This window comes from Mixophyes fleayi, chromosome 8 (assembly GCF_038048845.1).
Source record: "Mixophyes fleayi isolate aMixFle1 chromosome 8, aMixFle1.hap1, whole genome shotgun sequence".
NCBI lineage: Eukaryota > Metazoa > Chordata > Amphibia > Anura > Limnodynastidae > Mixophyes > Mixophyes fleayi.
In genome coordinates this window covers 134973700-134988193 of record NC_134409.1, presented here as the reverse complement: position 1 = coordinate 134988193, position 14494 = coordinate 134973700, and the positions used below count along the sequence as shown (strand labels likewise).

The window sequence follows — 14494 nt, the reverse complement described above, 5'->3', positions numbered from 1 at the left end:
ACGATAAATCTGTATTCTGCACACTGACTGTAGTATTGTCATGTTACTGATATATATTTATCGGAAAGTGACTGAAGAGTATCGATGTAGCAGGATAAATTAGTGGCAAGACGAAGCCAAGGTATCTCACTGCCGCCAAACTCAGTGCCGCCAGTTCTGTCTTCACAATTAGTTGCAACCAAAGGGGGTAGTAGATCTAATAATCATTTTAAAAAGGAAAAGTAGAGGTGTTTCCCCTAGCAGCCAATCAGATTCTAGCTATCATTTATCTAGTACATTCGAAAAAAATTGATAGCTAGAATGTGATTGGTTGCTATAGGCAACACTTTGCATTTTTAGAAGGTTAGATAAATCTACCCCAAGGTCTTTGGAAGTCTCTTTTTCAGTAATCTTATTTGTGATGACTGTATCCAGGTGTAGCTTTTTGGAAAGGTGACATAGGTCCAGTCTTAGGGGTATATTTACTAAACTGCAGGTTTGAAGAAGTAGAGATGTTGCCTATAGCAACCAATCAGATTCTAGTTAGCATCTGATTGGTTGCTATAGGCAACCAATCAGCACTGTGGAATTAGCGCCACTAATTCCACAGCGCTGTACAGAGAACTCATTCACATCAGTCCCTGTCCCATTGGAGCTTACAATCTAATTTCCTTAACAAGCACACACATAGACTGGGGTCAATTTGATAGCAGCCAATTAACCTACCAGTATGTTTTTGGAGTGTGGGAGGAAACCAGAGCACCTGGAAGAAACCCACGCAAACACGGGGAGAACATACAAACTCCTCACAGATAAGGCCATGGTCGGGAATTGAACTCATGACCCCAGTGCTGTAAGGCAGAAGTGCTAACCACTGAGCCACTGTGCTGCCCATAACCATTTATTTAGTACATTCTACAAAATGACAGCTAGAATCTGATTAGTTACTGTAGGCAACATCTTATTTTTTGAAACCCGGTAGAATATATGAGGCGTTAAATTGTTATCAGAGAACTATTAATTATGCATTGCGGTCAACTATCCCGGTTCACTCACCCCAAAGGGGCACAGCATGCTGGGATGTGGGTGTGGCTCGATTTGGAAGTGGGTGTGGCTGGATGGATTATTTCGCTTTTGGGAGGGGGGGGGGGGGTTGCGCGTTGGTTGCAGGGATAGGGTCTGTGCTTATTTTTTCCAGATTTGACCTTGATTAATGTTGGGAGCGATGTGAATTATTTATTAGAGGAATGCAGCAAAAGTTGATAAGTTGAGAGAAAAAAATGTTATATCCGACACACCTTGGTGATTAGTTGTCTGGAGAGATGACAGTTTTCATGCTGTTACTTTCTCTGCCACAATCGAGTACTAGATTGTGTTTACAACTTGGCCAGCGCTCACATTACTTTCCAGCCTGTTCTTTCTCAGCGCATCTTATAAGGATTCCTGAACGGAGACGCAGTAATCACAAACTTAGTTGTTACCCATAGCCAACAAATGTTACAAGCTTGTAGGAAACAGGATCCACACATCGATCTTCATGCTACTTTTCTCAACAGACAATTTTTTATCACTTAACCATCTATATTAATTAAAATTACTTATCCCTGAAAGTGTTCTCTATCGCCAGCTCTATTGCATGGCGGAACCTATCTATCAAGTATATCGTTTTTGGGGTGAGGGGCGGTAGATATAATATAATTTACATATTATTATACCCATACAGTGACAGAAATACCATTGGTGCGGCAGGTAACGTTCATCAGGGCCCATGGAGTCAGGGGCCCCGGTTCCCTCCTTGCCTGCACCAGGGCCCATAGTTTTGCCTCTGCACCATTGACCACAGTGCTGTGAGGCAGCAATGCTAACCACTGTGCTGCTGATATAAATTATTTTTATATATAGATATATAAATATATATATATATATATATATATATATATATATATATATATAAAAGGATTTTGGCACTTAAAGCATTTTTCCTATTTCCACACGGGTATTGCTGTATGGTGTCACAATTTATGGTACTCTGTCTGAACTACATTTCCCATAATGCTTCAGTGTAGTCCTGTATAATATAACTACATAGTTTGAGTACATGATAAGTATTTATCCGATATTTTTATTCCCTACACCATTTTATCTATTGATTTCCTGCTCTGTACAAGTTCTGCATCTACAAATATGCCTCTTTTTCTCTTAAGCAGCTTTGAATATAACAGTTAATTATTTCACCACTGTCAGTAAAATGATCATATACATTTTTTTAATACATTTTTAACTTTCCAAGTGGTGATAAGTTTCTATAGCAGAATGATCTGCTTCGGTGTTGCAGATACTGATCAGGTTTGCTGGAATTTCTGCAGATTGCTTTGTACTGAGAGTGGGAGGATTGCTGCATTTAGTGTGGGTGACAACTCCTAAACTAGTTGGTGCAGAGAGATGTAAGTGAAACGTAGACAATCTCCTGTCATGAGTTGAAGGCTTAACAATGCTTAAGGAAGTCACTTTTCAGAGTCAATGGTTTTTGATTAACATGTAACTCCCCTCAATGGTCTATGTGAGTCCTACTAGATATTCCTGGTTCTCTGCTTGTTCACTATCTTGTCAATGCCAAGATGCTCGGAATATCCCGATTATCAATCTTTGTTTTTGCCAGGTTTGGTATAATATGTTACACTAAGCAGGGGCAAACGCAGGACTTGTAGAGGCAGGTGACCAGCATGCATGGGGGCGTGGCTATAATATTAGACAGTGCTTGGCTGCTCTCTAACTCTTCCTATTCCCATAATATACATGGGCAATGCTGCGTGCACTACTGTTAGGTGCACACAGCTCTCCCTTTTCAAGCAGAGCTGTGTGAAGCGGGGGCAGGGTCCAGCCACCTCAATTATATAATGCCCCAGGCTTGTAGGGGGGTTGCCAGGCACTAGTAAACCCCCCCACCCTTCAGTTTGCCTATGCTAGGTACGCTATAACCCTGTCTTAGTTGGGGTATCTCTTGATCATACATCAGTTTGATAAATGGCATTGTGCAGTTTACACAGTAGTGCTGTTATTTGACCACCTTATATTACATACTACAAGCAGGAAATGTTATATATTTTGTTGAACTTCTGTATATTGAGGGAATGAGGAAAATCTTTTTAATGAGGGAATTAATATTTATATATCCAAGACTGAGTAACATACATGAAGTAACTGGAGTAATTATACTTAACTAGATATGTCCCCCCTGCTCTCTGTCGCTGCTTTGCAGCAGGCTGCCATGTTAGGAGGGAGGGGCTTCTCTTATTGAGCAGGCACAGAGTGACTGACAGCTTAGACAACTTGACTCTGCAGAAATGCTCTGTACAGATTGGTTGATTCATACACACATGCGGAGCCAGTGATGTTACAACAACTCCGTCTCAGCTTTTTGACCTGCGTCAGATCCCATCAGGACCTTGTCCTAAAGAAGTGGGAGGGGCTTCAGCTGTCAGTAATGGAGTGCAGGGGGAGTTAATATATTACTTTTTAAAAGAAGTGCAGTGAAATACAGGGTAACACTGAACGGTGTATTTGACCTACATGCATACCTCCCAACATTTATAAAAGCAAAATCAGGACAAAATAAACCCCACCCATCAAAACTCCACCCCTGATTCACCGAAACACACACACGTTCTACAACGTTCACATTGTTGCCAAAATGCATTCTATGGACATCCTGTCATGTTTACTGAGTGTGATAATAAAGTACCAAAGCATAAAGAACCAGAAAAGATGGTAATAACTACATCTAACCTGCGGACAAGGAGGAGTTTTATTATGCAGATTGTCAACACTGGAAAACAGGGACAATTCCCTAATGTTTAAAATCTGTGACTGTCCCTGGACATTAGAGACACTTTGGGGCACATTTATCAATCATCGGCAAAAATGAAAAATAGTTATCAATCCTTATCGCATGGATAAGTATTGAACTATTTCTCAAATTTATTAAAACGGATCACAGAAACAGCAGTTCCGATAAACTGCTGTTTCTGTGATAAAAAAAAACACACTTACCCCGTCTCTTTGGAACGCAATGCCCACGGATCTCCTCCAGGTGTTCTTCACTTGTCTTCTTACAGCAATTGCGCATGTGCAGTTTAAAAAACTGCACATGCGCAAAAAAACATCCCCTCTCTGTCTCTGCAACTATAGTTGCAGAGAGAGCAGTGAGTGACAGGGAGGGATCATGTGATCCCTCCACACATGCGCTGTCCAGCTCTGCTCTTCGGAGCAGAGCTGACAGCACTGACATTTTTCATTTATGATAATGTACACCAGCTTCAGTTGGCGTACATTATCAAGACAAGTTACCGAAAAAAGCTTTTTTTCGGAACTTGTTAGATTGCGGCCAGAAGCAGTCACCATACCGTTGAATGGTGACTGCTCTTAAAAACGAAGAGGAGTGCAAAGTAGCAGATTTCCACGATATCTGCTGCGATGCACCTTTCATAAATATGCGGAGGACACAGCGGGACCTTAATTTCACGGTAAGTGCACTATTGTGCTTTCTTAAAAATGCCCCTTTGTAACTCTCTGTTCACGATTCCAGCGATAAGGTGAAGAGCTCATTACTGGATACACAGCACTACCCCTGCAAAATAAATATGTATGTGAAAGACAGTGTGCAAATCCCCTTCATTTACAGCCGGTATTAGGCTTGGGACATGGTAAGTGATGTAAAGCTCTATTATTGTTAGGAAGCGCTGAGATAATTGAGGTGTCTGGATATTTATGGTCTGCTTGAAGCTGCTTTTAAAAGGGAAACATTATCGGCTCTTAAAGAGTTTTAGATTAAGCGTTAAGTGTTGGTGAGGGGCGTATTATATGTCAGCAACTGAAGCAAGCTGGGGGGGGTGGGCACCAAACGCTTCTGTTAGGTGTACAATGCACATGCTTGGCATAGTAATGAGGATGTTTAGGGATAACCAGGAATAAATCAATTTATGTTCCAATAGGCAGCAGATTAGGGGAGAAACCTGTCGGCCATCATGTGATCAGCAGGAGCTCACATAGGGAATCTAAGGAGACATTCAGGCAGTGAGGGGCCTATTTATGAAAGGGAGAAAAGCCCTTGATCTGGTGAAAATTGTGCTTTCACTGGAGATAGGGATTCTCGCTATCTAAGAAACCGGTGATAGCTGTCGCTGTGTATCGCTGGCAATGTCCTGCGCTAGGTCCGGCTTCCAGGTCACTGATCATGCGCATATGACTTCATAACGACAGTATTGCGGTGATATATTAATAGTCATTTGCAGCAATAACAGATATTGTATCACGCCACCATATTATACAACACTGTACAGATAATGTGTAATCAGTCAGATCAGTCCCTACCTTCCAGCAGTCATAGTTGTCATTGGACAGTCCCGAATGGCACAAATAGATACAGAAATATATGTCTATCTCTTCCTATGTTTAGTGTTTGCTTTACAGGATTGTTAGTGTAACAAGGCAGAATGTGGGTTAAGGACCTTTTGCTTCTATTAGGGAGAATTCTAATAAGAAGCCAAGGAGCAAATAAACATCTTATAAATATTAATGGGGATTTCATTATCCGCTGGACAGGATAACAAGGAGCAGAGATCTCTTCACTGAGCTGCCTCTCTCAACTCCCTCTCAAGTCCCTCAGTCTCTCTCTGAAGTCCCTCTGTCTCTATCGCTCTCTCAACTCCCTCTGTCTCTCAGCTCTCTCTGTCTGTCTCTCAGCTCTCTCTCAACTGCCTCTGTCTCTATCTCAACTCCCTCTATCTCTCTCAGCTCCCTCTGTCTATCGCTCTTTCAACTCCCTCTGTCTCTCTCTCAGCTCCCTCTGTCTCTATCGCTCTCTCAGCTCCCTCTGTTTCTCTCTCAGCTCCCTCTGTCTCTATCGCTTTCTCAACTCACTTTGTCTCTTTCTCATCTCCCCCAGTCTCTCAGCTCCCTCTTTCTCTATCTCTCTCAGCTTCCTCTATCTCTCTCTCTCACCTCCCTCTGTCTCTCTTTCAGCTCCCTCTGTCTCTATCACTCTCTCAACTCCCTCTGTCTCTCTTTCAGCTCCCTCTGTCTCTATCACTCTCTCAACTCCCTCTGTCTCTCAGCTCCATCTCTCTCTCGCTCTCTCTCAGCTCCCTCTGTCTCTATCACTTTCTCAACTCCCTCTGTTTCTAACTCTCTCTCCTTCTCATCCTCTCTTTATCTCTCCCTCTGTGTCTGTCTCTCATCCTCTCTCTATCTCTCCCTCTGTGTCTGTCTCTCATCCTCTCTATCTTTCCCTCGGCTTCTGACTCTCCCTCTCTCTCTCACTTTCTCTCCCTTAGTCAATCTATCCCTCCTTTTCACTCTTTCTCTACCCCTCTCTCATCCTCGCTCTATCTCTCCCTTTTTCTTTCTCTCCCTCTGTCTCTACCTTTCTCCTTCTCTCTCAATATGTTGTGAACATTCCATCTTCTAGTAACAATGTTTCATTTATAAGAATATCTTTTGATTTTTTCTGGACTTGAAGAAACATTGTTTCCATTTTTTTGCTGTCTTTCCTATTTCACACTTCCTCTGACATTATTCTGTTTTGATATCTGCTTCTCATTCTCCCACATCACACTTCTCCCACCTATTTCAGTATGTGACTCACCTGGACAGTGCGGAGGGGACCTAGGACAGCAGACCCATGTTTTCTGTGTCCCTAAAGTGTCGGTTTGGGATGGTAAAGCGGCGAGTAAAAGGTACGGTACTGTGTGACTTAACCTATAGCACAGACAGTGGGAGCTAAGCCTCAGTTATTACTTAGCTGTGCAGACCTGCCTGCAATGCTTTGTTACTCGGGTAATTTATTGTAAGTCTTCTTGGCAGAACGCTGTGTTTTCAGATAACACATGATCATATTCAAGACAGAGGGTCTGAGCTTCTTTATATGTGTAGGCCATATATGTTGTTTTATACTCAGAAATAGCTTAACGCCTGGAGCACTATTACTAAGGAGAGTCTGCAATGCACCAAAGGGAGATACAAACAATACTTTGTCTTTGACTGCAAAAGTTAACTTGTACATTCAGTTGTGCAGGTCAGGTGGCACAGTTGCTGTAAGAAATTATTTGCTGCTGTGGGATCCTTTTAAAAATAGAGACATTCATTATATTTTAAACAGTTGCCTGTAGCTGCTGCATTAGATATTTATGGATATATAGCCATATACTGCCTCCAAAAAGTGTGCTTCTGCCTCTTAAATTCAATCATATCCCAATGTAGTCATATATTATTAGTGTTAGATGGGGGACAGTGTTTTTGGTTGACCTGTGTCCAGAGGATACAAGATATTATTCTGTATAGTGTCAGTGCATTTGTTTAAACATATTTTAAGTCTCCCTCATCAAGCAGTAGAAATCTTCACATTTAATTATGTAATTTGCACGGCCAATACTAATACTATGGGCACTGTCATGATCTAGCGCTCACCTGAGCCTGTGTGACGGGTGTGTGACAAAGGTTTAATCACAAACAACCACCTGGGGGTAAATGTATGAACCTCCGGATTCTTCAACTCCGGCGAGTTCAGCGTCTTCAGCGCTTAAATTTAAAGTGGCGCTGCCTTGTAAAGGGAAGTTTCCCTTTACAAGGCAGCGTCACTTTAAATGTAAACGCCGAAGACGCCGAACTTGCGGGTGTTGAAGAACCCGGAGCTTCATACATTTACCCCCTGGTCTGTTTAAAAATGATGAAAACTCTCCGTGTCTGCCCCACACACTAACTTTGCCTTACCAATTATGCCACCACCAAGGTTTTTGTGAAGAGTTGACTCTTACTCAGGAAGCCTTCGGATCTCCCTTTAAACTAATTTATCACAATTTGCTATCAACAGAGTTAACATAAACCAAATGATCTCCTCTGTTTCAACTATGTAGCGTTCTAAAACCAAGCTCAGTCTGACACGTGCATTCGTAAAAGAACACAGAGATATGAACTTGCAATTTAATATGGAAAATAAATCCACAATGCTTAAGATCAAAACAATTAACAAAATGACATACAACAGTATAATACAATAGTTTCTTGCAAAATAAAAAGGAATAAACAACAGAGATTGTAAACTTACGAATGATCAGTTTCTGTCTGTGGGAGAACAGGAATAATAGGACACTTCTCAATATGAAATTCACTCCCTAAAGTGAACAAATCTGTTAGATTTACAGGACATTTTAAACATGCTGCAGGTACCCACAGTCCCTCTTCTTGTGATGTCAGAACTAGAAAGTCTGTATAAATGCAAATTACTTGTTTATGACCTCTACTCAATCGACTTTCAAGTCAGGATTTATTTTCACTAGCCTAACTTTTTACCAGAATGTCCTACAAAGATGATTATACATCCGCACAACAGGTCATAAGTTTCCCTTCATTTGCATACCAAACATGATTCCTATAAATATGATATTTGAGAAAATAGGACATTTTCCTGTATTCCCCTTTATTCAAACTCATCCCAGCTGCGCAGTCACCCAGTTGAGGTGTCCTGAGATATATTATAGACTCACCAAGAATTTGAGGAGTCTGTAGGTTGGATATCACTGATATTATTGATATAACTTTAAAAAAAGATTTCAAGGGCTTTAGCTTTACGACCTGTGCCTTAAATTGGTATTGGGTACTCATCTGTACTCTACACTCTTTGATTCCCTTAATTTGAACCTCTCTAATCCCTTCTGGTCATCCCTACTACTACTCCCTCCCTTCCATTGGCTTCCTCCTAACCTGCTCTCCCTTCCCCCTGATCTACCTAGCCCACTCCCCTTCATCCAGTATGCTACTTTACCCAGCTAGCGTGCTAATCATGTCCGCTGCTCCCGCCCTCCTCCAGGGCCTGATGGTGGAAGCACAGAGCACCATTTGGTATTTAATTGACAAGACACAGTTTCTATCAGTTTCTCTCCTAGGTGAATTGGGAGAACGGAGGGAGCATATATGCTATAGGTTTAGTCTTTGTTTCTTTCAGTGCTCGGCCTTCTCCATACTATATTTGCTCCACTGTTGCGAAGTGAAGTGAAGGTGTTTCCCCGAAGGCCGCATCGTTTGTTTCATTATCTATGAGACAGCACTCCCCCTCTCTTATATTGGAGGAAGGGGTTGGCTGGTCTGGGGGAGCACAGGGGGCATTTGCCTACTGCCCTGTCTAATAGTGGGCTACCTTGGACTGGGTCATTGGGTTCAAATTTTTGTTCCCTTTAAAATTTTCCTAATAGGCTGCTGACCTGAGTTTTGCCCCTCAGGCTAAAATTTGTTAGCCAGTTCCCCATTGGAGGCTTTTTCAATAGTCTGTACTTAATAAAATAGGATATTACACAGAGGTGCTGGGTCCTTCTTAAACTAATTCCTAGGGACAGTCTGCAAGTAAATTGTATTCCTGGCACACATTATGTACGTAGCCTTTTCCAGAAGTCACTTTTCCAGGATATGAGTTGTTTATGTAGTTGCTGATTGCAGCATAAGGTTATGTAGGATTTACACTATGAGAAAAGACGACTCAGCGCGTTCTTCACTCAGGGAAACAGAGCCGCTCAGAACAGGAATCACAGCCGAGCTGCGGCTTAGTCCCAGGTCGTGGCTGTAATCCAATCAGACAGAAGTGTTGGGTGATTGGGATTCCTGAAAATGAATGTAAACTCTGTAATGTTAGATAGGAGCCTCACTGTAATATTGTATTAATAAAGCAGAAACTGATAGAGGTATTCGGGGGCAAATGCAGGATTTTTAAGGGGGGGGTTTCCTTCCCCCCCCCCAAAAAAAAAAATAGAGCGAGAGAGAGCCTCAGCGCATACGCAGCAGCTCCATTTTTAGCGATGCTGTACTGTACAGCACCGCCGCGGACGCTTCTGTGACAGCACCGCGGATGCTGTACAGTACAGGGCAATGTTTAGTGTCCGATCGTTTGCGGAGGGGAGGGGTTTGTGGAGAACCAGAAACCCCCCCTGCTTGCGCCCCTGGTATTGCTGAACATTTTCCTAATTTATAGACGTCAGCTGCTGCTGAGTGAGTGGTCCTTTAGCCCAATAAGATCTGACATAAAAGTTATTTCAGCCACGGGAAGTATGAAGATAGAGACTGCTGAGATTGCTCTCCAGGCTGGGAGACCAGGGTTTTAGAACATCCTTAATCGATGGTGGATATAAACAGCAGAGGGTCCCTGAACAGGCACAATGTTTGGACCCTCTTTTACCATCCACAACTGACCCCCCAACGCCTCTCCCCATATACAGCCTACCCTAATAAAGAGAAATCTTACACCCCATCTAATAAACTATCATTAGGGGCAGCTCGGTGGTTCACAGCTCTGGGGTCATGAGTTCAATTCCCGACCATGGCCTTATCTGTGAGGAGTTTGTATGTTCTCCCCGTGTTTGCGTGGGTTTCCTCTGGGTGCTCCGGTTTCCTCCCACACTCCAAAAACATACTGGTAGGTCCACATTTAAGGTAAAAAAAAAGTAGTTTCACAACAGCTGGAGAACAGGTTTAATTAGTTTGCTGTAGGCTTCAGAAGTTCATTTAGTATTTACTTAAAAATATTGCTGAATTGAGTCCATGATTCAGAACTGAATCCAAAAACCTCTGCACACCGGCCGCTGCCAGCATGGATGATGGGCGCATTTGTCGTCACCTCCGCTGTCACTGCACCGCTGTCATCCATGCCTATGTGCGCCAAGCACCCATCGGCCTATATGACACTTCCTCCTGGTACCTTCACACTGCTCCCAACGTAATTAAGAACTCCCTGTTCTGTACTATGTTACAAGTTGTGCCACCAAAGTACCTGATGGAATAAATAAAAAATAAAAAAATAGAATTACTTTTATTTTTAGACTATTTTATTATTAGTGGAACTTATGCCTAAATCTGGAGTTTGCGACAAGCTGACTCACACATGCGCCATCTGCAAAGGCCAAGTGTAGCAGTGAGTTACTGCTCCGAGCCAATATCGTCGGGAAAGCCGAGTATCTCCCAGCTGCCACTTTTAGATCACCGCAAGTTAACTTGGTTTTGGGGTCAAGCTCTGTTCTTTTTTAAATTAAGGACACACCTGGGGGGCATTATAGCAGCTCCCTTTCATATCCGTACTTACATAATAATAACGTTTTCTGTGCAGACTTCTAAATGTACTAAATATTGAAAAAAAGTAATATTAAAAAAGAGGTACACTCACCCCTTGTACCCCATATTATTTATTTGTACACAGTCCTGTAATGTCTGTACCTGAGCTGCTGAGAGCAGAGCCGTTTCTGCATGCATGTCATCTCACATGTAGCGCTGAGGATGATCTGATTGGACGGGTTACTGACCTGTAGATATTTCTTACAATAAAGCTGAACAGACACGTGCACTAAATTTCCAGCTCCTGCTACAAATGTCACATTGTATATGTGTTATAGGGAATGTTATGTAACAAAGGAAACGTCAAAATAACACAAACAGAATACCAGCATCCCCTTTATTGTTTTATCCATTGAGGACTGAATGCATTGTGCAGATGCAGTATTACCAGGATTATCTAATCAGGGGAGTAACAAGACATTTGTTGCTCCTATACCAAAAGGGCCCCTAGAAAATGAGCCAGGCAATGTCTCTCCTTACTGGCTTACTGATGCTCCCTCTGTTGATCTGTCTGTAGCTGATGCTATAGTAACAATTAAGAGGCAGCCTACACTGTTAAATAATTACAGTCTTAACCCCAAAGAGGGAGCTTCAGTAAACTGGAGAAAGTGAGAAATTGTCTAGAGATTCCCCAAACACACCACTATATTAATGAAAGTTTTAGTCGGGGGTCCTGCTCTGTCATAAATATGGAATACATATCAAAGGCAGCATCCATAATTTGCCTCTACAACATACATGCCAACTCTCCCAGAAAGTCTGGGAGACTCCCGAAATTCAGGTCAGGCTCCCGGGCTCCCGGGCAAGCTGGCATTTCTCCCGCATCCCAATCTCACCGAGAATCGCGTCATTTGACACGATTCTCGGTGAATCATCTAAACTGTCTCTAGAGCGTGCCTGGCCAACCTGCTTCAGGTGTTGTGAAACTACAAGCCCCAGCATGCTTTGCCAGTAGAGGAGATGCTGATAGGTGGCAGGGCATGCTGGGACTTGTAGTTTCACAACACCTGGAAACTCACAGGCTGTAGAGACTCTACCAATGTGGTTTAAACTTGGTAGTTAGCATGCACTCCTGTCTGTATGAAATTATCCTGAATTCCAGGACCTGGAACCCAGACAGCATCACATGTTGTTCTAACCTTAAAAGAGTTATGGAAAATACAATACAAAAAGCAACAAAATTGGAAACATTGTATCATGCACAAGAAAATCCAATAGGAAGAGTCATTTTTTGTGTTTCAAGTGTGGATGTGGCTAAACTCAGTTTTTATTACAACAAAATAATAGAAAGTAAACATAAAAATATCTTGTTCATGTTTATTGGAGAGAAATAGGCACCAATTGTTTGGTGAAATTAGTTTTACAATGTTTAAACCTACTTTGGCTCATGCAAAGTTCAGCCCTGCGATTACCTCCTTCGAGTGCTTACTGGAAATGTATATTTTGTCTACAATTTGTGTGTTTTTCTCCAACCAAATAAATGTGATTTTTTTTTTTCCAGGGGCAGATCACATTTGTATTAGTTGAGATTTGATTTAAAGGGTTAATTCATGTTATGTCGGGGATAGTGGCGTAGATGGATTTCTGCATAATCTCACTGTGTGTGGCTGCTGACAGCTTCAAAGGAACAGCTTAATTAGCACAGAAATACATAGTGGCTGTATGTTGACATTAATAATAATAAAAAAAAATTAAGTTTGCAGCCTCTGTGTGTTTTAATTGCTGCTTACGAAGTCCTCCGTGGATCAGACGAGATCTTGAAAAGAAAAATTTGCTGCCCGTATGTAAATTCATCAGAGATGGGATATTTTTGACCCCTAGAGACTTTACAGAACGCTGTCGGGGTGCAGTTTAAATTCATAAAAGCCCCCCCTAGCAACTGTGGGTTTTTATCAGAGAGAAAATTAATTATTTTTAGGCATTTTAATGGTGTTTTAAATAATGAGCATGACTCTCTCGAGTTTGTTTTGACTAATTTCTCAACGTGCATAGATTATTTGCGGGCTTGCATGTAAATATGTGGAATATTTTTGTAGAAGAGGGGGCATTGTACTGTATCCCATTTGTTTGAGTGTCAGAACACTCAAGTTCAGATGTTGCACACTACACTTTGTCATATTTTTTTTGTGAAAGTTCATCCCACATCTTTAGTCACTTGGATCAATAAATTAAAAGCACTGTAGGCAAGTATATTACATCCATTTTTTATCTCTTTTTACCTGTTTACATACAACCAGAGCAAAGCAGATCATTTTCATTGTGATCTCAGCATTTATAGCACAATACCAGAATCATGATCATTGTCGCCCCCATCCAAGCAACGCAAATGTAAACCACACTCGTCTTTATACACCTGAACTCTGCAAGGTGGGCATGGTGAGGCGTATGATTACGCAATACGCGTCCTCGTAGGAAGATTAGCTCCTTTCTGCAGAGCTCTCCGGAGCAGAGCTGACAGCATTAGATTTCCTCATGTACGCCAGCGGGACTTGTTAGATTGCGGCCAGGAGCAGTCACCATTCTGTTGAATGGTGACTGCTCCCAAAAACGAAGAGGAGTGCAAAGCAGCAGATATCCATGATATCTGCTGCGATGCCCCCTTAATAAATTTGCGGAGGACACTGTGGGACTTTAATTATCCGTTAAAAGCACTATCGTGCTTTATTAAATATGCCCCTAAAATCGAAACCATTGGCACCAATAAAGTTGTTTATTTTATTTTTTTACAATTTAACCTCTGTGGATATCAGTCCTGTATATTAGAGACAAGTTCACATTAAGTTTTTAGATCTCCCTCCCTACCAATTGAATATTGCTAGGATCCTGCGCTGGATCGATCGATCAGTTAAATTAAGTGCCCCTGTTTCTCTAGAAAATCTTTAGACACCCAAAAGATGCGTCTCATGATTTATTTAAGTCTTACAGGTGGCTGCACTGAGCCGTTTTTAAGGTAAAAAAAGGGAAATGTTGAAATGATCCTAAAGTGTTAGTAGGTTGGACATCGATGTGACGTTTTGGCTCTTTTCCCCCTTGTACCTTTTCGGATGTCTGTCAACAATTTGATATTCAACGAGAAACACCAGGATTGTATCTGGTCCAAGTGTCACTTGGATACCAGGACTCAGATAAACAGATCACTCCACAGAGTTCAATAGCCGTCAGTTGTTGGATCTTCCAAGTCGCAGCGTTTTTCAAGACGCAGCGTTTTTGAAGTTGTAACATTTTGATTACCGTCGTGTGACCGAACCTGAGCGCGTTACACACTTCTGTAATCTCTCCAGAACTCTGTACAATCACTATTGAAACTCTGCATTATCACCCGTCTGAATGAGCTCTTACAGCAGCCAGTCAAGGATTATTGTCGGAG

The 14494-nt window shown here is 41.9% G+C and overlaps 2 protein-coding genes and 1 long non-coding RNA gene across 11 annotated transcripts in view; 1 reads left to right on the top strand and 2 right to left on the bottom strand.

The window, feature by feature from the left end:
- Positions 1-14494, bottom strand: part of LSM3 (LSM3 homolog, U6 small nuclear RNA and mRNA degradation associated) — a 491439-nt gene that overhangs the window by 301086 nt on the left and 175859 nt on the right. The window lies entirely within an intron of this gene.
- Positions 1-14494, top strand: part of GRIP2 (glutamate receptor interacting protein 2) — a 225014-nt gene that overhangs the window by 137859 nt on the left and 72661 nt on the right. Inside the window, exon 1 of one of the 9 annotated variants that reach the window (XM_075183670.1) lies at positions 6565-6713. The exons of the other annotated variants lie outside the window; for them this stretch is intronic. Coding sequence (XP_075039771.1) covers positions 6659-6713 — 55 coding nt within the window. The 5' untranslated portion in view covers positions 6565-6658. Of the gene's footprint in view, positions 1-6564; positions 6714-14494 lie in introns of those variants that run through there. 9 annotated transcript variants of the gene reach the window in all.
- LOC142099800 (uncharacterized) overlaps positions 10477-14494 on the bottom strand; it is a 38945-nt gene continuing 34927 nt past the window's right edge. The window contains exon 4 of the long non-coding RNA XR_012678614.1: positions 10477-10789. This is a non-coding gene — a long non-coding RNA (uncharacterized LOC142099800). The remainder of the gene's footprint in view (positions 10790-14494) is intronic.